The 22448-nt window shown below is 47.2% G+C and overlaps 1 protein-coding gene across 1 annotated transcript; it reads right to left on the reverse strand.

Annotated features, from left to right (window-relative positions):
• Positions 1 to 3388: 3388 nt before the first annotated feature.
• LOC144162332 (mediator of DNA damage checkpoint protein 1-like) lies at positions 3389 to 17624 on the reverse strand. Its single transcript, XM_077692819.1, has 7 exons — positions 17504 to 17624; positions 14442 to 14624; positions 13738 to 13806; positions 11838 to 11937; positions 11246 to 11338; positions 11060 to 11085; positions 3389 to 4149 (listed from the first exon to the last, which is right to left on the reverse strand). The coding sequence occupies exons 1-7, from the start codon at positions 17558 to 17560 to the stop codon at positions 3970 to 3972; spliced, it is 708 nt and encodes a 235-aa protein (XP_077548945.1). The 5' UTR covers positions 17561 to 17624; the 3' UTR covers positions 3389 to 3969.
• Between the last annotated feature and the right edge of the window lie 4824 nt (positions 17625 to 22448).

Below are 22448 nucleotides of genomic sequence, written 5' to 3' on the forward strand. Positions count from 1 at the left end.
AGTGAAATGTGCGGTGAAATCTGCAGCTGAGCATGATTTGCGGGTCGGCGGCTGTCTTGTGGGTGTGCTTGGCGAGTGACGTCCTGCTGGCGGGTCGCTTCGGCAAGGGTGTACTGGCGTTATTTCCGTGACGGATGTGACGTCAGTGAAATCTTGGGGTATGGCGGCATAAAACACTTTCGTGTTAAAATATAAAACCTGAAAACGAACAATTTTAAGTATAACGTACTCTTGAGTACTAAAGGTGGCTTCCCCGCAAGAAGAGCCTGTGTGCAGGAGTGCACCCTTTACAGGCCGCTTGCTTCGTTGTACCGGCGTCACTTCCGTGACGGATATGACGTCGGCGAAATCTCCGTGTATCCGGGAATAAAACACTTTCGTGTTAAAATGTCGAGCGAAAAAAAACAGGGCCGAAGGTGAAGAGCGCATACAATCAGGCACTGTCTGACCGTAGACTCCGTAGACCTTGGCCTTGTTATAGCGTTTATAGCGTCAGGACCTTGTTATAGCGTTATAGCGTTATAGCGTTATAGCGGCAGGACCTTGTTATAGCGTTTTCCCTTCGTCTCCCTCTGTTCGCACTGCGCTTTTTTTCACGATGAACACTGTGGTGTTGTCACATATGCAATGGCAGGTTATTTCCAATGTCAAGTTCTTGGTAGGCTACACATGCCTCTTCCTTGCAGACCCATGTGTAGTTTAAACTAGAGCCAAGAAATAAGCTAGTGACAATAGTCTAAGCAGTCCTATAACACTATCTAGCGCTATATGATTGATGACCCATTGATAATGAACGCTGCATTACACCATTGACCGGCGTGTGCCCGCAGGGAGCGCTTTTCTGCCTTTTTTTAAAAGAAGCAGTTGAACACAACCTACTTTCTTACCGCCAACTTGTACCCGAGGCGCAAGACGCTTACATGGACGGCTGGGCGATTGCCCGTCCCAGACGCGCAGTTTTAGGATAGTCACGCAGATCATTCTCTAGCGGAAGATAATGCCGGCATGCACTTCAACACCTCCAGTTTTCTCTCCCATTTCAATCGCTCTCTCCTCAACCACCTGAGCTCTTCTTTCTAGTTTAAAGTGAATAACTGAGCTCAGAGTCTGATTAACTTCTCGGGCTTGTCTTCTATCTCGTCCTATAGGCGAAATGTTTAGTGCATGTGCTCATAGCGTTGCACGGTTATTGTGATGAAGTCTATACTGACCCAGTCAGAAACAAAAACGACGTTTCAGGAACGCTAAAGTCCCCTTCATCCCAAACTCGGCCACAGTGATTTCCCTTTGGCGATGGATGTCCTCCACTCACACCAGAAAGCTACACAGCACCCACTTTATATGAACTTACATGTTGCATTGCCGAAACTCCGCAAATCGTGAATGCCAATGTAGCTGCACAGCTGTCCTTGCTCGCACATTTCAAGAAAAGTCTCTCACATTAGGACTTTATCAAGGAACCACAGCTACAAACCGCATCACAGTGCACTTCCAGATGCTGCACCAAGACGCCAAAAGGGCAGTAAATCCTGTAAGGAACTTGTCCTGCCAATTTTATTCATTAAAGCAGAGCTGTTTAGGCCGACACAAATTCGTTCGTCGCACGAAAAAACCCCGAAGCGCCAAAAAAAGAAATGTGGTTAGGGAGGTCCAGGAAATCGAACCCGGGACCTTTACGTCGTTAAACCGATAACCTAACCACTTAGCCACCCCAAAGACCCAACGGCTACGCGTTAGCAGCGGCGGGGAACAATAACATGTGCAGCCAGTTGGAAAGAAAATAAAAAAAACGCTTTCCGTTGCCGGAATCCAACCTGGGTCCCTCGCAATATGAAACCGGCGTATATCCGATTGAGCTACCATGGCATTCCAGGCGCACAGCATTTCATTTGGGTTCGTAGCACGGGCGTTGGCTTTGGACTTGGCCGTGGGTTCTAGTGCGCGATAATAAACTAACGCGATTCACTTTGGGAGAGATGTGAAAGCCTGCCGACGAAACGATCCGGGCCTGCAGTCACGGAGAACTTTCAGCGGCAAGACCGGAAATAAATGAGGTGATGACACAAAGAGCGGAAACTTGGCGCCTCACTAAACAACTTGAAAGCAAACTTAGGTAGGCTCAACAGGCCGTGAGACGAATAATGAACGGAGTATAACGCTTAGAGACAGAAAACAAGCTTCATGGATCAGAGAACAAACTAGAGCAGAAGATATAGTTTAAACAAAGAAAAAGAAATGGACTTTGGCTGGCCACATGATCAGGTGAAATGAAAATCGGTAGACTATTAGGGTGGCAGAGTGGGCACCGAAAGAGAGAGAATAAACGTTTATTTAGCGACAGGTATAGAAAAGGAGGAGGGCCAATTGCACGATGGAGGGAAGAAATAAGGAAATTCATGTGCAAAGAACGGACTCGAGCGGCGCGGGACGGGAGCGGTTGGTGGTCGATGGGAGAGGCCTTTGTCCTCTATTGGACCTATGGGGCTGCTGACAATGATGATGATGCAACAGCCGGGTCTCCGACGAAGGGAGAGAGGCCGCCAGCTCTGCTGTTTCTCCAGCCTTGCACCACCAGTGCAAGCTGCCCCAATTTTTACGTCCAGCACAAGGTTGATGGGTGGGTACTTTATCACCACATTACAAAAGTCTACCGAACTACCAAACACCAGTACGAAAGCCTTATCGTCCGTAACAACTTCTTCCCTGAGGAATGTCGGCGCTCTATATTGCTTTGATTCACTTCACTAGCAAAATATTTGTTTACGAGTCTGGCGTAGTAACACACACACCCGCAACGAAATACCCGCAACACAAGGTAGGTGCTCCTATAGTCGAATTTTAATCATGCACACTGATTCTCGCAGTAAAGACGTCAGCCAGAGGGATAAAGAAATGAAAAGCATGAACTGTGTCAGAGCTAAATGCATGTTGTAAGCATGAAGATATCTTGCAAATAACAGAGAATCAAAGCCGGCACGAGAAAGGTGCGGGTGCGACGCAGCCGCTTTTTAATTCGTTTGTGCAATTGATATTAGACACACTGTTGGTATATGCAAGCTGCCTCGAAAAAAATGTTGAATTTGGCATTGACACATGTTAAAAGTAAGACCAGAGATCCAGCGCAGCCTCTTCCACCACGAATGGGCATCCTGTTGCTCTTTTCTTTTGCGCCGCGCATTCTTTGTGAAGGGTGAAGGCTTTGGACTTGTTGGCGCTTTGGACTTCGATCGTCGCGTTTCAGCCATCTTTTACACGATCGTCATCGCCCCTCTTCGTCTCACGACAAAGATGGTTCAACCGGTTATCTTTCACTCCACCCACGATCATCATCATACTTTGAAAATTGCAAAAGGGAAGTGAACGAGACGTAGGCGGGACACAGCACAGACTAGCAACAGGCGTTTATTGCGGAAGATTACAGAATTCCGTTGTAACAGAGGAGGGAAAGAGGGGAGAAGGTAGAACACACATTTCGAGAAACACAAAACACATACATTGTCATCGTCCGACAAAGCTGGTTTTCCTGCAGGGTGCTTTAGAGTGGACGGTCGCTGTCATTAGGCAAAGGAAGCTTCTCCTTGATAGGCACCACCTAGGTCCCTGCCACCACCAACCTGTCCCCCCCGCGCACACACAGAGCTCATTCAATACAACTCTGCGCCGCCATCTTCGTACGCAGCGAAATTCCCTCGGCACTGTTTTTGAGTAAAATTTTAATGTTGCCCGCCGAGTCTCACCCTAAAGTTTGATAAGAAAAATGACAAGTGAACTCGGTAAAGCATAATAACTGCAATGTTGAGAGCATTAAGAGACCTCACAAATAACACCGAGGATCAAAGCGGGCACAAGAAATGTGTGCGTGCAACGCAGCTGCTTTTTAATATGCATGCGCACTTGGTCTCCACCATCAGAGAACTCGAGGTACACACTGCCACGGGAGGAACTGCGAGACGGGAAGCGCACCTCTAATCAGTCAAGGGTGTGGGCGCCGAAGTCGACCTTGTACTGCAGCAGCCCGGAGAGCACGAACTCCGCCGACACGATGGGCACGTGGCGCTCCGTGGACTCCATGCAGGACTTCAGGTCTTCCTTGCACGAGACGATAATCGTCGGCCACCCGTTGCATCGTGTGGGCATCTCTGCCAGGTACTGGGGCAAGGCGAAAAAAAAAGAGCTTCACTGTTACTTCCTCCCTGGAAGTAATTGGTCATGATAAGGACATTCGCCAGCGGCGTAAGTGCAACGCACACGAGGCTCACGTAGGAGTGAAAGTCATCAACAGCTCGCCGTGTTTCTTGTATTTTATGGCCCCTACGAAGGGCGTGTCGAGTGGAAGAAAGATTAGGCCTGTGAGCATACGTGGAAGGCCACAGAGGGCGTCATGTGTGCGGCCGTCAAAGAGCTGATGATACAGAAACCTTTAAAGCATCCCCGGAAGTTACGGTACAACGAACAAGTGGAGCAGCGAGAGTAATGGAACCGAAACACCGGGTATCGTAGAACAAGGGGTATCCTTTGTGACGGCAACGGATTAGACTGAGTGAATTCACAACGCCACGCCGTTATCTTGTATACAGAAACAAGCAGATGAAGTGGCTGAAATATAGGAATTGCTGCGCGCTATCTGCCGAAATTTGCATTGTCCTTGTCGGCTAAGAGATGCAAGTCGGCTTCATCGCAAAAGGCACAAAGACACAACAAGGTTCCCTAAATTCGCCTTTTCTAACGTATACGGTTGCGCATGTGTATACCGGCAGCAGCCATGCCAGGAACAAGCTCAGTTAGCATGTCGATTGATTGCAGGGTTAAACGCGCCGACGCAACGCAGGCGATGAGGCGCGCCGTAGTGGAGGGCTGCGGATTAATTCTGACCACCTGGGGATCTTTAACGTGTGCCGAAATCTCGTACACACGGGCGTTCTTGCTTTTCGCCTCCATCAGAAAAGCGACCGCCGTGGTCAGTTAGAATGTTAGTATGGACTTCACTCACTCCGGCCTGGGGATTTTCCCTGCTTCTTCACCACATAACTTCTTCAACCCAGACGTTTCAGTCCTGAACTGAACATTGTGCTCTCGCACGACGACCGAGCGGTCTCCATTGGTTTAGCAGCTGGCCCAGACAGGCGGACCTTACAGATTCAATGGGCCCTAAAAAGGCTTCCAAAGGTTGCGATTTTACGTGCGCAATCGCTGGAGTACTATCTAAGGAACGTCCTGCCGCAAAAACGGTTTAAAAGCGTTAAGTATTAGCCACGTCATCGCTCATTAAAAAGGGGCAAGCAATAAGGCCTGGAGCTTTCACACTTTCCTCGCGCTTCCGAAGCACTGCGGAAGCTATGACGCCACCAACTCGGTGCAAGGCCACCTAGAGGAACAGGACAAGGCCCTTGCGGCTTCAAGATACGCGCAGCCATCGGTTCCGCTCGGCGGTACGTCACGCCTTTTTTTTTTTTGGCAGCCGACGCGGGGCCGCGGTCAGTTTTAGTTCAGGGGAAACGAGCGTTTGAAGGCCAAATAGGGGGGGTCCCAAACACAACATGCTCGCTCGCGACAGTAATTGAAGATTTTCATTGACGAACTAGCGGCCCGCTATTTCCGCATGCGGCGCTGTCACGGCGAACAGGTGAGATGACGCGTCATCACCCCGCTACAAAAGGGGATACCACTATCAATCACCAATCATCGGGTCTCTCCGAGACCGGACCGCGCAGAAAAGGCTTAGCGTCGCCGCAGTTATTCCCTCACCTCTTTACGAAGCAGCGCCGGCGACGATAACCAGCGCAATCTTGCGCCGCTCTATCACCCCCTTTCACGCGTTTACAAACTGATCCTGAGCAATAGCGCCGCTCGGGCGGGCCGTGACAAGTTTTAGCTGCTGTGGTGTATGCCGTATCGTATACACACGTGCAGGCAGATGCTTGCCGCGGTCGCGCGAGTAGCGGCGTTTCCGCCTGCAGAGACGCTGCAAAGACGTCCGTCCGAGAAATCCGTTTCCGACGCGGCGCGCCAAAATGTCTAGCAGGCTGGATCACTGATTTCCACTTAGTTGCTGGATGGCGCTTCGCCGCTGTCGCGGCCGGGCGCGCGCACGGCCACCTGAAGTTCAACGGCTCGTCCCGGAAGTCGGGCGTCTGCTACGCTTCTCAACCGCTGATAAGCGTCCCCATTGGCGCGTTTTGGCAATTTGTTCTCACTTTATTGCATTTTGGCTATACACATCGCGTTCAGATCGCAACTTATGCTATACCGAAACATGCGACGTTAATATGAAGCAGAATTCAATTGCGAAGGAGAACGAAAATGTCACTTAGGGCCCTATTCTCGACTGCACAAATTGCCGGCAATTCGCCCATGTTTTTTTGCGTAAGCACGACGTAAGCAATCAGTGACGTGCTGCACCTAAAGCTATGACGACGTGCAGTGTAATTTGACGAGTCACTTATAAAGATCACTGCCAAGGTATCAAATATTGTGCAAGAAAGATATAAAAACACTTGGCATGCACTATAAACATTAAGACGGTAGCTGAGGCTGACAAGAAAAACACATTTCTGGAGGTCAAATTTGGCGTCAACACCACAAGGCGATCGAGTAACGTTGATCCAAAAGCGAGCGAAAGGCGGATGTCGAGCTAAAGAACATCACACAATTTTTTTACCGTATCTATTTATTTCTTTCAATCGCTTTTAGTAACATAGCTGGGCTCTCTGCTTCAATGCAAGCTTTGTTGCGTTATCGCCTTCCCTGCCGCCACCGCCGCCACGCCATCGTCTGCTGCTATGTTACAAGTTTATGTCGTGATCGCAGAAAAAGACGGCCGCGACCATCGCTTCTATGACACATAAGAGCAGCGAAGCGCTACGCCTGATAACCGCGGAGCGCACCGATGTCGCGGATTCACTCATTCGAATGGGATTTACGCTAGCGAGTTGACTTTTTGGTTCGTGTTAAGATGCATGTCTAACAATAAATTAACAGTCGTGAAGGGACTTTTATTAGTCGAAAACAATAAATTAACAGCCGTGAAAGGACTTGGATTATCCGGAAGTCAACTAGCTAAGCGAGTTCGATATCAACACGGAGGAAGCTGCTCGACTGCAATCAGCGCTGTAATGAACTAAATAGTCACTTTTCCTTGTTATTTTTCTCTTGAGTTCGATCATGTGACCCAACAGCTTACTAATGCACCAACTAGCCCAACAGCACATTATACTAGGATGAGTATGGACAAATGCCATGCTTTGGGTTCTCTTTGTCATGAAGAGGCTTGTACTGCCCTCTTATGCTGCGGTTACGCCAAACAAATAATTTTTATTTTATTGACAAACATAAAAGCACGTTATTTGTGTGATCCATGATCACTGACTTGGAAGCAGTTGAAACTATAATTTGTATCGGTAGGAAACATGCTTTAAACAGCGCGCATGCGAAACTGCACCTGCTGAAAATTGCCGCACATTTAGAGGCGCCGTAAGCCGGGGTAATTGTTTGCCCTATTTCGCTTGTATTTTGCGACAAAAACAGCCGCCATTTTTAAGCTGTTACGTAGCATTACGTCACTTTTACGCAGGCTGAAGTTGCCAATGCATGACGTATACGTTCCCGCCAATTGTTTAAAATACGTCACGCCTTCTCAGCCAATCACAGAGGGGGGGTGTATTACAAGCAGTATTGTTGTTGAATAGCAAAGACAGGCTTACGTTGTCATGTGCGCTGCATTTAGTCTATTTTTTCATTGCCGGCCAAGAATTATGCGCCTTTAGTAACGAGAAAGAAGGCAAACTTTAGAACTGGTGTCCGTAAACGACATGAAACGTCAAAATGACGACAGCACACACAACCCCTTTGTCAATCGGAAGCACGTGACCAAAATTGAAAGCCAATCAGAAAAGACCTCCGGCAAATTGCCAGAATTGCCGGCAATTCGTGCAGTCGAGAATAGGGCCCTTAGTCTTGGTTTGAGAGGAGGAGGAGGAGGAGGAAGTGATTGTTGGGGGTGAGGGAGGGGGAGATAGGGGCCGATAACTGTCTGGCGTTACGCCGACACCTTAACCAGCCGAAGTTTGAGAGGAGACGAGGGAGCTCGAATGGGATTTACGCTAGCGAGTTGACTTTTTGGTTCGTGTTAAGATGCATGTCTAACAATAAATTAACAGTCGTGAAGGGACTTTTATTAGTCGAAAACAATAAATTAACAGCCGTGAAAGGACTTGGATTATCCGGAAGTCAACTAGGTAAGCGAGTTCGATATCAACACGGAGGAAGCTGCCTGAAACAGAATGAACCGATTTGAGGTTTGGTACGTGCCGACAAAAAAAAAAAACAAAAAAAAACTGAAAATGACTGTGCGCAGCTTGCTCCTGTTTTACCTTTGAAGGTCAGTACATCGGAGCCCTTTACAGTATGAATTCAAGCATATGTGTGTTTGAAAATTATACCACTAGCATCTTAGATAGCTATCATAGCACCACTGAGATACATAACGCAGATAGCAGCATTTCAAAATTGAAATAAAAAATTTGGTACTTAAAATTTCAGACCTCGCGCTTTGTAACGTAATGGAGATGTTTTTCCAATTACGTTTTATGCTTACAGTACATGGTTTTCAGAGTAAGTTGGCAAAACTTCTTTTTTTTCATTCCGGAAGTTTGCTATTTAGCATAAGGGGAAATTAAATGTACAGATACACTCCGGATTCCCGGCGGAATCGGAGCAGGGGGCCATGATGTAGTTCTTGTATCCACGCCATTAAATCTGGCGGACGTCCGGGGCGCGGGCCGCAGGTGGCGATGTGCACAGCGCGTAGGCTTCCTCAACCACAGCTTTTCACAGCTCCATGGAGATTTTATTGTGCTCCGAGCTATTTTGTAGGGCGTCATTTTTAAAGCGACTCTACAAATATACTACGAAAGAAGGTAGCGCCCATGCAGGCGATTTCCGTGTCTAATAAACATAGCATCAACTGCAGGGGAAGTTATACGAACGCTAAACGAGTGAACTGCGATGGCCGAACAGTATTCTTTTTTTTCAGGGCCGCTATACCAAAATGCCGAGCCATCTCGTACTATACCTTTTTCAGATGCTTCGGGAAAGAAAACAACGTGGGCACGGCGTCAGGCTGTAGCCGAGTTCGTGCGCCCGTGCTGTCAAAACAGCTGTCAGTAAAGTGGTCACTGCAGAGCCTGCTGCCTGGGGATGGAGCCCATTTGTCCCTTCTTAATTGGCCACCCCTCGCCGGTATAAATCCTCTTTAGAGCGAGGGAATCTGCGTAACAAGAGCCACAGCTTAAAAACGACACTGATTTGCATTTGCGTTTCGCTGCGTATCACTCACATCGTACAGAATATTGTAATACTTTCAAGTGGAACGTCTTCCCAGACGATTTCTCTGGTCTGCTTGTGCAGTTGACGGCGCAACAAGCAGGCATTTTTGGCGGAATGCGCACGGAACCAGCCCACACGTAGCATGCGCTATGCTGGAACGGCGGCGACTTCCGGGACGAGCACTCGAACTTCCGGCGGCCGCGCGCCGGAGAGCTCGAAGCGCCATCCAGCAACTCTAGTGGAGATCAGTGGGCTGGATGCGTGCGGGAGCGGCCGACGCGGCGGGTTATGCGGCAGCCAAACCGGTTGTTGGAGCGGAGACGCGTGCGCGGACGCGTGCTTTTCCGCACATGTCCCCCCGAACAATCCGGTTTCGGACGCGGCGCGTCAAAATATCTAGCAAGTTTCAAGCACGGGAGAGGGCGACGCGGCGGGTCATCCGGCTGCCAAACCGGTTCTCGGCCCGGAGACGCGTGCGGGAACGCGTGCTTTTCCGCCCATGTGTTCGACCCTTTTTTCATACTTTGTAAACGACGCGTTATATCGACAAACTCGGCTTAGCTCATGAGTTGGATGGCGGCGATCGACATTCATTCCCCCGCTCGCCGGAAACACCGCAACGTGCATGCACGTTTCCGCCCACAGCCGGGAACGCTGCTTGGCCGCAGCATTTAAGGGGACCAGAAAGTAGCGGCGCCGTAGTCTTCAGCGACAGGTGCGTCATAGAGGCTGCGTCAAAGTCACGAATTTACGTCAGAGTTTGTAAGATTGGCGAAGAGGATTGACAGGTAAACAAGGAAAGAAAGGAAGATCTTTTTGGCATGTTTGTGCGGCTTCTGGTTTACGCAGATGTGTAATATTTGCTATATGTTGTCGTGAAGGGGTACTCTAGGGATTTCGCGCGTGAAATCGCGACTTTCGGAAGCCTGTTTAGGGCCCTTGACAGGCATAGGCGTACAATACGTGGTCAGCACTTGTTGTTTCAGCGCTGGGTGCCTCACCCTCGCCTCGTAAAATTGCGTCTGTCATCCTGTCAAAGTGTGAAGCCTGTCAATCGAGGCGATACCGAAAGAATGTCACATGAGCAAGGTATGGCATTCCTAGGTAAGGCCTAGGGGCGACGCGCATGGAAGACACAGCGGATGCTTTACATGTGCCGAATCAGACCGTGGTAGCTGCACAGAATGCACTGAGGGTGACGATATGGAGACGAGATTGGTGTGCATATAGCCGGGTTCCGGCCTACGATGCCTTTCCTCCTCGTGTTTGTCTAGCTTATCACGTGTATTGTCTTTATCGTCTTGCAACGTTTCAGAAAATGCACTCGCCAAGTACTTCCACCGATATCGATGCCCGGTGTGGCTAATGCTGAGCTCATTAACAATACAGACGACGCCAAGCTCAGGAAGCAACCGTTGACTCTGAAGCGGCGGCTAAACAAAATAAAGAAATCGTGCATAACTAACAATCATTGAACGGTGCTCCCCGGATCGAGCGTCACTGCTTGTATTGACTTTACAGAAACAGCTCTCAAATTTTCTGACCCGCCACTAGGCCTCATGGCTTTGTTTCCTTTTTAAACTCGTTTGTGCTGCTCAGGTTCAGCGCGCTTTGCCAAACGTGCGTTTCAGTTTGGCGGGCGCTGAATCATCTGCATTCTTTTTTTGTACATTTAAGCTCGTAACGTTTGCAGACACTTGTGTTCATTGACTTAATAATAACAGTGGCGACTCACCGTGGCACCGGCGCAGCTCACTATTTCTGAAAAACAAGGAACACAGGCAAAATTAGCCGGAGGAAAGAAATGGACAGCCATGCCTGCACACAGAGTTGATGCCCTGAAGTTTGGAAATACTTTTTAAGTCTTCAGGTGAGGGCAGGACATTGGCGGTTGCATGGATGCGCCATCCGTAGAACAAACCACTGCTCGGAGCCGCCCGCCTCAGGGTCTCGTCAAGCCGAAACTTGAAGTGCTTCTCTGCCCCCCTGTCCTTAAGAAGGAACGGGCTGTGATCTGCGAGGAAGAACAGGTTGAGTTAGAGAGGCCGCTAATCCCTGAGGCTGCACGCGGGGGCAAATATAAAAGCGTGGGAGCACCAATTTTTCTGTCGCAGCAGCGGTGATTGAGCAAGCGAATAATGCCAAACGACGCAAATAGGTACGACAATGGCAGCAAAACAAGGTAACTGGTCTATCAAAGAACCTTCCAATGATAAGACAATTTTTTGGTTATGACGGAACTGAAGCCGAGTGAAACGGCATTTCCAAGATACCTTTGGGTCAGCACCTATTATGAGGAAAAAATCCGAGACATTCAAATTCGAAAACAATGCATTGATATGTGCGTTTCAGGGAACTTTAAGACTGGACATTCTTCGTTAACGTACGCTAGAATATCAACGGCGACGTGCGGGAACGTTGCGCGAGATGTGCCGGGGGAGTTAATATCTAGCTTTGTAAGTTTCGTCAGCAGCGCACGAAACGCAAGAGAGAGAGGCGGGACAACAACCAACCGACAAAAGTCTTGGCCTCCTCGCACTTCTCAATCCAGGCGATGTCCACTATCGGTGTTCCCTTGGCGATGCAGCACATGGTCTTCACCGTTCTCCGGAACTGTTAGTGGAACGAACAGGGGACAGATTACAAAAAGGACACACCAGCCTTTAGCAAACAAAGAAAGGAGGGGATAAGAGAGAGAGAGAGAGAAAGAGAGAGCATACAAAATTACCAACAAAGCTGAAAAACGTTCGCTGCGTTAGCAAAGTACGATTACCAGTTGGGTTATTTTAAAATGAAGCTTCATACGGCTATGGTACCCTGCATTTTTCCTGTGTGCCTGAAAAACGTTTCGCGGCAAAGCCAACTTTATTGTAAATGCTCAGCAAAGAAAGGCTGTAACTCTTATTTCAAAGAAACTTTCCCAGAACAATTATATGGCAATTGGCCGCTGAGACGAGTATCATTATTCTGAGTTTCATTTACCTGCCTGCCCCATTTGGTTTCGATTGAAGTTGTAAATATTACTGAAAAAACCCAATGCCTTCTTTACACCTTGCAAACTCGGAAACTAAACAGAGTCCATACATTTCTTTAAATCGTCCTTTGTTAGAGTGCGCTTCTGTTATATTGCACCTGCACCAGGAATATCTAACAGCTTTAGTGGAGTCAGTGCAGAACAAAGCGGAATGATTTATTCTTCTTATTACCGCTATAACAGTGTTTCGGCAACGAAAGGGTCCCTCAAACGTCGCCTCTCGCAATGCGTAGAAAATACTGTCGCTTATCATTTTTAATGCTTTGTATCACAGTGGTTCACTGCCTTTACGAAGTCATGCTCGTACCACTACGAGTCAGCGCGCATAGATCATGCGTACAAGGCCAGGCCCAGATTCCCAAAAACTAACAAATACCGAAATTCCCCATTACCGCTTAGTATTGCTGAGTGGAATATGTTGCCCGCAGGTGTGGCAAACCTAACCGTGCTATCCTTGTTCGAGGGTTCTCTGTTAGCGTTTTTAGAAAGTGAACATCGGCACTAGTTCTGTACCCATATTCTTCGGTATTTTTTTCTTTTACGACACTGATGTATGTACTGGCTTCTCATCTTGCAATAATTGGACAGTTGTGACTTGTATGCAATTTCTTGTTTGATGTGCTGTAATGCCTGTTTGACCATTAGGGTATCTCAATAAATAAAATAAATAAATATACAGGAGGGGTATGGACACAGAAAACAGTTGTAACCCTTGTTTTATAGAAACTAACCCGCCGCGGTGGCTCAGTGACTAAGGCGTTGCGCTGCTGAGCACGAGGTCGCGGGTTCGATTCCCGGCCGCGGCGGCCGCTTTTCTGATGGAGGCGAAAAGCAAAAACGCCCGTGTGTTCGAGATTTCGGCGCACGATAAAGATCCCCAGGTGGTCAAAATTAATCCGGAGCCCTCCACTACGGCGCGCCTCATCGCCTGCGTTGCGTCGGCGCGTTAAACCCTCCAATCATTCATTCATCATTGTTTTATAGAAACTATCCCGCAAGAAAATGTGATTATTAGCCACCGACTTCATCATTACACCGAGCTTTATTTACTTGTCATAATTAGGTAACTCACAGTGGAGATGTAAACGTTACAGAATTCCCGTCTGCTCTCAAATACATGGGCTTCAAAGGGCCAACCCTATTTTTGTTTAAAGGATAGCACTGCAGTCGTTCCAAGTCGTATTCACATATCTATGTACCTGCAGCATCAAAATACTTGCGGCAAAAGCTGCTAGCATCCACTATGCTAGACACTGTGAAATCGGTTAATTAGCACAGTGGAGGAACGGGCACTCAATTAACCGCGAGCACAACAGTTGCATTCTCAGCCATTCGTCTATGGTGTTGCTTCGTGCGGGAAATAAAGGGGACATGCCTACCTTATCAGTCACGAGGTGGGTACACCTTTCCGGTGACGGGGCGAGTGAACCACCAAGCTGCTTCACAATCTGCACCACCGAAAAGGACCGCAGAAATCGGTAAAGCATAATGATATTGTGGAAATCAGGGATGTTCTTCGATGTTAATTTAGGTGTATTCACAAGCAGATATAAACCCCCTGAAAATGGCACTGATGCAATACGAGCAGTAAGAATTCGGACCATGACAAGCAACAAACCATAAGGAACAAATAACCTTAGTGAAGTCAATTCGGTAACAACGATTTTAAATATCATAGGTCATGCTGAGCAGGATTAGTGTGAATTTGCAATACAAATGTAGGAATATTTAAATAATACCATTAAGCTGTTACGGGAACGAAAGAAAAGCAGGGCTGATTGACGAGCCATTGACACTATTTTGGTACACATCGTATAAATGCCCGCACCCCTTTCTGCTGCAAACGCAGCTGGCAGCCTGAACGCCTCCAATTGCGACGCAAGCCTTTCGTTACTCAGACTCGCACCGGACCAGCTGTTGTCGAGTGTCAATCCATAGCGGTTAAAATTTAAAATTTTGACGCCTTAATCCGTCACGCATCATCGCGTGCCAAGTCAATACCGGCATACAATGGCAGTCACGGCATCGTTTTCAGGGCAAAAAGGTTCAAAGGTGAGCCAATTGAGCACGCTGATTAACGAACCTCTTCCTCCTCCGGACAGACGATGCCCGTGAAGAGAATACTGGGCTGGCGTTTCGAGGCCTTGGACCTCGGTGGCGACGTGGCTGCAGCCCCTTGGTCGGCGCGATCGGTCACTGGCGGCGTGCGAGGGTCGACTACCTCCTCGGCAGAACCTGCTTTCCGCTTCGAGCTTCGGGTGACGTCCTGCAAGGAAGGGACACAAAATGAGAACGACACAAGGATGTTTCGGGATCGTTGAGGCAATAGGAGGTGCATAGGATTTGGCGAGTCAGCCAGGCTAGTAACGCTATCGCGCCTCGCATCTTAACACCAAAACGTTAAAGGGCCTCTGCAACATTTTTCCCTTTTGAGGCGTTGCGTTCGTCCTGCAAGTCGTTGGCGTTCCTTGGAACAAAGTGAGGCCACGCGAAGGGATTGCATTCCTTCCCTCAGAATCTGGAGGGCGTGGGCTTGCCCACATTTTTGCACATTAACTTCGGTGCTCGCTTTGTTTTTAATGCGGACGCATTCTTTGGCGAGCATCCGAGCAAAATTTGTGCGAGAGAAACTGACGCCTTGCATTCGCAAAATAAATGCATGTTGGTCAACACGTGTAAACTTTACTACGGGTAAATGTAATGATTGTAATACCGTCCTCGATAAACACGCACCGGGGTTGCTCCCAAAACTGGCGCGGTGCACAGTGCCCCGCGACGGTGCGCACCGGCACGGTGCGTTGATCGTGGACAAACTGAGCGGTTTTACTCAAGCGCCATCTCTTAAGCTATAAAATAAACTCATAAATACGTTCAAAAATGGCAATAAAGCAGTTTAATGTGGCACAGCGCTACTACAAATGGTATTTATTGAAAGCCAATAATTGTATGCACACAAAACCCATATTCGCCACAGTTGCGCGACAACGTACTTCCACCGTTTCCACAAAACAGCTACCTACAAGCTTGTCATCTTCGTTCTGACAGCCATAACGCGAGTGTCTGTTACGCTCCTGCCTTCCGCTACAGCAAAGCGTGTAGGTCTTCGGGGTCAACACATTCCAGTAATTATACGCGTAATTCAATCGAATTAGGCAAATGCAAAGCTCCAACTGGCTGGCCCAGCATGCAGCCTTCTTTCGTGTCATTTACGATCGCTGGCCGTTACAGCGTCCGTTCTGAGCCCGTCGCAGCGTTGCCCGATGAATCCGCAAGCAACTCATCCTTGTCAACAGCAGTATACATCCCGTTCCGCCTTCACACGAGTTCGTCGATGCGCCGTCGCTGCAGCAGACGGCAGAGGAAGCCGCTTCGCCGGTGTCGTCCGCGATGCATCTCGGGATTGCACCCCGGCGAACCGTCGACTCTCTCGGTGCGCGGCGGGGCAACCGCAAATTGCCCCCCAGCGCTGCGCCCCGGTTTATCGAGGACAGCTGGTGCACACCGGTGTGGTTAATCGAGGATGAAAAGGCGCCCCGGTGTGCACCGGTGCGGTTTATCGAAGATGCTATAAGAAAAGAATTAAAATGTAACAAAAAAAATCGCCCCAATTTGCTGTTGATAGCCAAATCAGGCAACCATCGTCATTCACAGGAAAATAAGTAAACATATAAAATAAGAAAACAGCTGGAAATGAAGGAAAAAACCGAGAAGTCTGTCAGATGATTAAAACTATAAATAAAATATACAAAACAAGGAAGCTGTTTGCCTTGACGTATTTCTACAATGCCACCAAGGAAACGTAAGCTCAGTGAAAGAGAACAAAAAGCTGAGTACTAATTTTTTTTATCCGACGAACCTACTCCACAGAGGGACGCAGATGCTACGTTGTACCCCATGGAAAAGGGAGCCTTTATTATTGTCACGCACTATTTATAACCGGTCTGAGGTTACTAATGATGACGGTAGAAACTGGCCACCTTAACAATGTGCGCCACCTGTGGCATGAACATGAACTAAATTACACATCACGACATCCCTCCACCCAAAAGGGAGCGGCATCCATTACTACAAGGTCTCATATACAATACAAATGCAATATCAAACACACATACAAACTACAATCAAACACAAGAGATGATTCTGGGAAAAATGGAGCCCTTGTTAAAAAATTAGTAGTGGCTTAGCTCTGCTATGCCAGGATATACGTAGCGTGAGCTAAGATTCAGCAATCCAGTCCAATCCAGTCCAGTCCAGTCCAATTCAGTCTTATCCAGTCCAGCCCAGTCCAGTCCAGTCCTGTCCAGGCTCTGCTCCTCGCGCATGCTCAGCACAGCTCTTCACGAGCCACGCAAAACGGCTATCGAGCGGCTCCGATCCAGCGTCAGACTTGGCTACTGCGCAATTGAGGCGCACACCTGGGCACGCGCCGGCGCCAGTGCGTCTGCCGCGGCTATGACGCAACACAATCCGACCCAATCCTCTTTAATCCAATCCAATCCAAATCTAATCCAATCCAAGTCAGGCCAAGCCAAGCCAATTTAAGCCAAGCCAAGCCAAGCCAATCCAATCCCATTTAATGTCCCTCGCTCTTGCGCAGAACGGCCCTTCACGGCACACGCGAAACTGCTCAACCTCGGCCAGTGTAGCTTACGTTACAAAAGTTGGTACTAATTTGTAAACCGTTAGGCGCGAAGCATATCGAAGCAGACGAGCACGATTTTCTTACACTTTACGACCGCAAAAAAGGCATACAAATGTACCAGACCACGTGGAATGTTTAGTCAGTGACGCTGGATAGTCCGCCGCTAGGGTGGCTTTAGTCAGGGGACACGAATAAGGGCCTATGTATAGTGTACTAGAACTATAGCCTGTGATTATAATGGCAGCTGCAAACATGTTTCTGCCGCCACGGCCATAAGCCAGCTTTGACGGCAACGGTCAAAACCGGGTCATCGCACTGGCATTCAACGAACCTAAATGAGGCCTTACGCGGCATCGTTAAAAATATCCGCTCTCATCAGAAAGCTCACGGCGCCAGAACTGACAGCTCATGCTTGCAGAAAGGACGTGGTCAACACAGCGGAGGTATACATTAGGTTAGGCTTAAGAGCAGCGGGTGGCATAATTAAACTCGAGTACTCTTACCTCTGAGCTGGCCTGGTGGGCACACTCATCATCGTCTATGTATATCACTTCGCTCATTGTGATATTTGACGTAACAATGCAGGGGGTAGCAACAAGCAATTCAGCAGACAGATGTACAGTCGTGAAGGATCCACTCAGTATGCGCGGCCACCACCAATCGCTGCTCGCACGACACGTCTAGCGCTGTGATTGGCGAGTTTTATGATAATGATGATGATGACTAGTGTCGGGGTTTTCCCGATTTCAGTGTTTTGGGTTACCCGCCACCAGGGGGCTGCTTCCGAAGCTAGATCAGGGAGCGGTGAAATAAACACTCTTTACTTCACTTACGGAGGAAACAAAAGCTTAGGAGAGGCCTTGAAGACACCTCTACTACAGCCGGAAAAGCAATTTTTGGAGGTCGCCCCTTTTTGCTTGTGTTTGGCGCACACACGCTACCTTCTGCGTCATCACTGTCGTCTGCTTCATCTGCGCCTCGTCCGCGCAGTGATGTACGTACCAAGCGGAGATTACCGCCTTTTATTACGTTCACAGTTGTTATATTCATAGAAACATTCCACTGACGAGTTGCGCGGGAATACAAGCTGATATATATAAGGAGAATGCGCCCCTTCTCCAATAAAAGCAGACGACAGTGCACGAATCAGCTGCCTGCGACGCCGACGTACGCAAAGCGTATAGTATCCGTGAAGAAATAAAAAGAACAGAACCATAGGTGCATTTGCGTATCCTCACGCTACTTGGTGTAAGACCGCTGCGAAAAAATGCCGCGTATTCAACAAAACGGAACAAGTATTCATTTTTGTAGCTCCTAAAATAGCCTCTGGTGTCAGTATAGCTGTGCACGCATCAGGAAATACATTGAACATCCCACGGTTATGCTGCCATTGCACGTAGTCATGCCAGCAAAATATAAAGAAAGCTTTACATTTACAATAAAACACTAGAAACGTAAATGTTTACGCTACACAACGACACAACAATAAACAGATGGGCACACACCCCACCAGCCACAATTCGGAAGCTTGCATCTACAATTTTATTGAAATGACTCTCAAATATATCAAACATATGTTGCATTTCTGCCACAGTAGGTGAAAGGAAACGAGTTTAAGTGGAACTTGCCACGCAAAATATTTTTTCTGACAAAGATAGCATTTCACGAGCACAACTATCCACGCTGGTATGTAGTTACACGGACATCACGTACAACTCTATAAGCTTTGAAACAATCTCCATTGTTTTAAATGGTCTTTTTTTCATCGGCACTCCGAATGCGAGAGGAACCATTTGTGCATAATTATAGCTCCTGTTGTGCGCTCTACCATATCAGTGCCCGTGTCTATGTCGAGCGATAAACAACAGGTACATAAACGTCTAGAGGCTTTCACGAAAGCTTCCTCCCGCGCATCTACGTCCAAAAGTATTCGCAAATTAAATACGCGTTTATAAACCTGTGAACGCACCTTAAAAAGCATCGCAATATTTTCCTGATCCCATTTAACGAACTCATCGTAGTTTCAGCAGTTTGAGGTAGAGTTTAGACGAGCAGTTGTATTTTCAAATACCTCCCTCTACAAACCTGAATTAGAGTGTACTAAAATTTCTAGTACACTCTTCCTGAATCTTCGGGCTCTTGAAGCCGCATATATTTGGTGTCGCAATACACACATGAACCTTTCGCCGCGATTTCACACAAACACAATGGACACAAAATCATTTCCTGACACGTACAAGGCTCAGTGGAGTTTACACGGGAGAAATTCCCTTCTGCAAGCCCCATGAAAGTCACGTCACCGGTCTTATCTTAACTAAGCTGTCTGCCAAATGATGACAGTTATGCCAATTATTCCCTGACAAGGACCTAAACGCTAAATCCGAACCACAGAACAGGGAGGATTTTAGAGAAGCAAAGGTATAGCTTTGCCTGTACTGCCAGAAAAGCGTAGTGGCGGCGTCGTGAACTACCGAAGACGCCCGCTTGATGGCGCTAGGGGCCACCGGCCCGCTGTTCCTGGTGGCTCCTGGCTGGCACGCTGGCCGCGTGTTTACTTGCGCCCCGCTAGTGAAGTGATGTTATGCCAGGTGACAGATGGCCTCGACAGGCACAGACCACAGTGAGCAGCAAGTGAGAACAAATCGTTTATTGACACCCGCAAGTTTACAGAGGCCAGGACATCATTTCATTTCGATCGCTGCAATTGTACGTCGCTTTCGTGACGACTTTTTTTTTGCCATAACAACTCTTTCACTTGCTCTAAGATTTCGAACGAAGGGCACATTGCTTCCAATATTCTGCTGCCCGTATTTTTTTTCTTTTTGGACGTCGCAGCAAGTTACGAAGGAAACAAACGCTTGGAAATTCTCTCGGACTAAAGCGATAGTTATTGCGAACGCTATCGCTTACTACGAACATATCGACATTTGAACGTCGCAATGGAACTAAAATCCGCGAGCGAGTGTGCCTAAATCTCCTTTGGGGGGGTGCGACAGGCCCCAAGCACGCGCTAAGCAGCATTACAAGTTGAAAGAAAAAGAAAGAAAACACCCACAGCATTAAAAATATTTATCTGACTTCTCTTTACCAACACTTTGAAAATTTCAAAAGTACTCCGATATGCTCTGTTGCATGAAAATCGCTAACTAGTTTATTACAGTAATGCTTTTTGCATGCCCCATTATTAAACTTGATGCTGGCCTAAACAGTAGCTTTACCTTTCAATAGGATGTAGATAACGTTGGTATCAGCTGTTTATTACGCTCTAGGGTGGTTACAAATCATGTGCTGTAATTAATACTCATGAACGAGATGCTTCACTTGCTGATGGCATATAGAATGCAATTAAACAGGCTAGGTCTAAATAATTTTACCTTCATATTTACACAGTAAAAATGCGACAAGAAATTTAATTGCCATAAGCAAGAGAAGACAAATATGATTTCAGAACCCAGCTGCACAATAACGTATTACGCACCCTGTGTTGACTCGCACTTGCACGTCGAAGAGCCACATTGTTAGTTCAATTACCCTGATTAACACTGAATGACTTGAATTTCACCTCTTTAATCTTTTATTCTTTTTGTTCTCATCGTCTTATTTTTTGTATGTGTTGCAACGCTGACTATACTTCGGCCAAGAGCCCCCTCCTTAAGTAATGCCCTTTCGGGTGTAAATAAATGAAATGAAATGTTGAATTTTGCCAGTAATAATGTGGATGGCCTTATACTGTATTGAGAGTAAACTTTTAAAAGTACTTTTTATGCTTCAGTGATTGATAAATGTAAAAAAAACCGTGCACACCAGTAAGCAAGACTTACAAATATGATTTTACACTGCAATGCATGGACTGCACTGAACAGTACTGTACACGCCTTAAAGTTCTTAGTCTCCTTGTAGGTTCAACCAATAGTATCTACTATCTTCCATTCTTTACAATTTAGAACAAGACCTGCCTGCGTGCACTATTTTTGGGAGTGACATCATGGTGTATTGATTGAATAGTTTTCACCAACTTGTGCAACAACGTGCAGGCGGTGGCTACATGTAAAATTGTGCCCTGGAGGGAACTGGGATTTTCACACGCTTACTAACTGAGTGTAGCAGTGGCCTCCCTTGTTATATTCGATACAAAAAGCCCTTGCGAGGTATTCGCAGGCACCCCATCCAACTCACTAAAGTAATCTGCCCTTGAGGTACAAAGCACCACACCTCCTCATTCTTCACTTGTGCCACAAGCTTATCCCTGTTTCTAGATGACCCGGGCTACTACATCTCCAGACCTCCAAGACAAACTCTGACCCCTCACATTTCTCTGTGTACAAAGGTTTAAAGGCCACCTGCAAGGTCCACACAGCGCTATTAACAAAGGAGACACCTACTCGATCACCAGAGCATAGAATCATAGTGTCTATCAGAAATGAGCTGCTCCAATAAAGTTTACTTCATCTAAGCTTCTTGCACGAACTTGCTTTAGGCTGTTAACAGGAGCTATACAGTTGGTCTCAGTAATTTTTTTGTGCGAAGTGTCGTAAATGTATAGAGAAAGTGAAGTACTCTTGAGCAGCAGTGAAAGGGAATGGAAAAAAGTAAACTAGAACCCGCATTTGCTTTCTTACATTTGCCAATGTGTACGCATCGTGATTTATTGATAAACGTTGAATTTTGGGGCTAGCTACGTAACAATATCTCATCGCACATTTTTATGCGTCTGAATATTTGCAGTACACCGAATACTCGGCCGAAGTTAAATATTTTTAGACATCGAATGTCGTGTTCTTGAATTGAACAACAACTATTCCATTCATACTCAGATATATGCACATCACATGTAAGAACGCATTGATATAAGCTGACCTTTTTAACATTTGGTGAAAATACCTGGCACTTTGTAACATTTATCTGCAGGCAACATAATACATTTGCTCGTGCTGAGAACTTGATGTGGTCGCCTTCCGGTGTGTGCTTCTTTGTTTTTTGGCTGTATCTGCAAAAAAAAAAAAAAACATGGAATGAATGAAAAAGGTAAATTAAATTGGAAGAACGAATACTTAAGAGAACCATGTCACACGAATTCAGAGAAAAAACTATAAGCGGAAGTTAAATATACATAAACACACCAGTCGGGCGCATGGCTGTCATATCAGGCAAGCACAAAGAGTTGAAATGGCCTGCCAGTCCTTGGTGCAGTTGTTGTGTACACCGACAATGTTGAATGTTCAGCCAGAATGTCTAAATGAACACCGACCTCTGAAGAAAAAAATAACGCAGTGTTTTTGAGTTCACGCGTATTAACCATGACGCAAGCATCGGCTGTCACAAGGCATGCTAATATAACCTAACTCGCATCACCACGTCTCTATGAAGGCAAACTTTAGTTGTAGCAAAGCGCTGTTGACTAAATGCTCACTAACGCGTCAAAGCAGAAAGGCAACAGTTAGGTAAAGC

Source organism: Haemaphysalis longicornis, unplaced genomic scaffold (assembly GCF_048455015.1).
Source record: "Haemaphysalis longicornis isolate Haplotype H1 unplaced genomic scaffold, Haemaphysalis longicornis Haplotype H1 scaffold_1, whole genome shotgun sequence".
NCBI lineage: Eukaryota > Metazoa > Arthropoda > Arachnida > Ixodida > Ixodidae > Haemaphysalis > Haemaphysalis longicornis.

What these genes read in the sequence shown, in the direction of transcription:
- LOC144162332 (XM_077692819.1), bottom strand. Translation starts at nt 17,560, where the DNA reads ATGAGCGAAGTGATATACATAGACGATGATGAGTGTGCCCACCAGGCC. An exon ending in TCTGTCCGGAGGAGGAAGAG is followed by an intron (nt 13,807 to 14,441) that starts GTTCGTTAATCA and finishes TCGGTGGTGCAG; the next exon opens with ATTGTGAAGCAGCTTGGTGG. An exon ending in GGAGGCCAAGACTTTTGTCG is followed by an intron (nt 11,339 to 11,837) that starts GTTGGTTGTTGT and finishes TCTTCCTCGCAG; the next exon opens with ATCACAGCCCGTTCCTTCTT.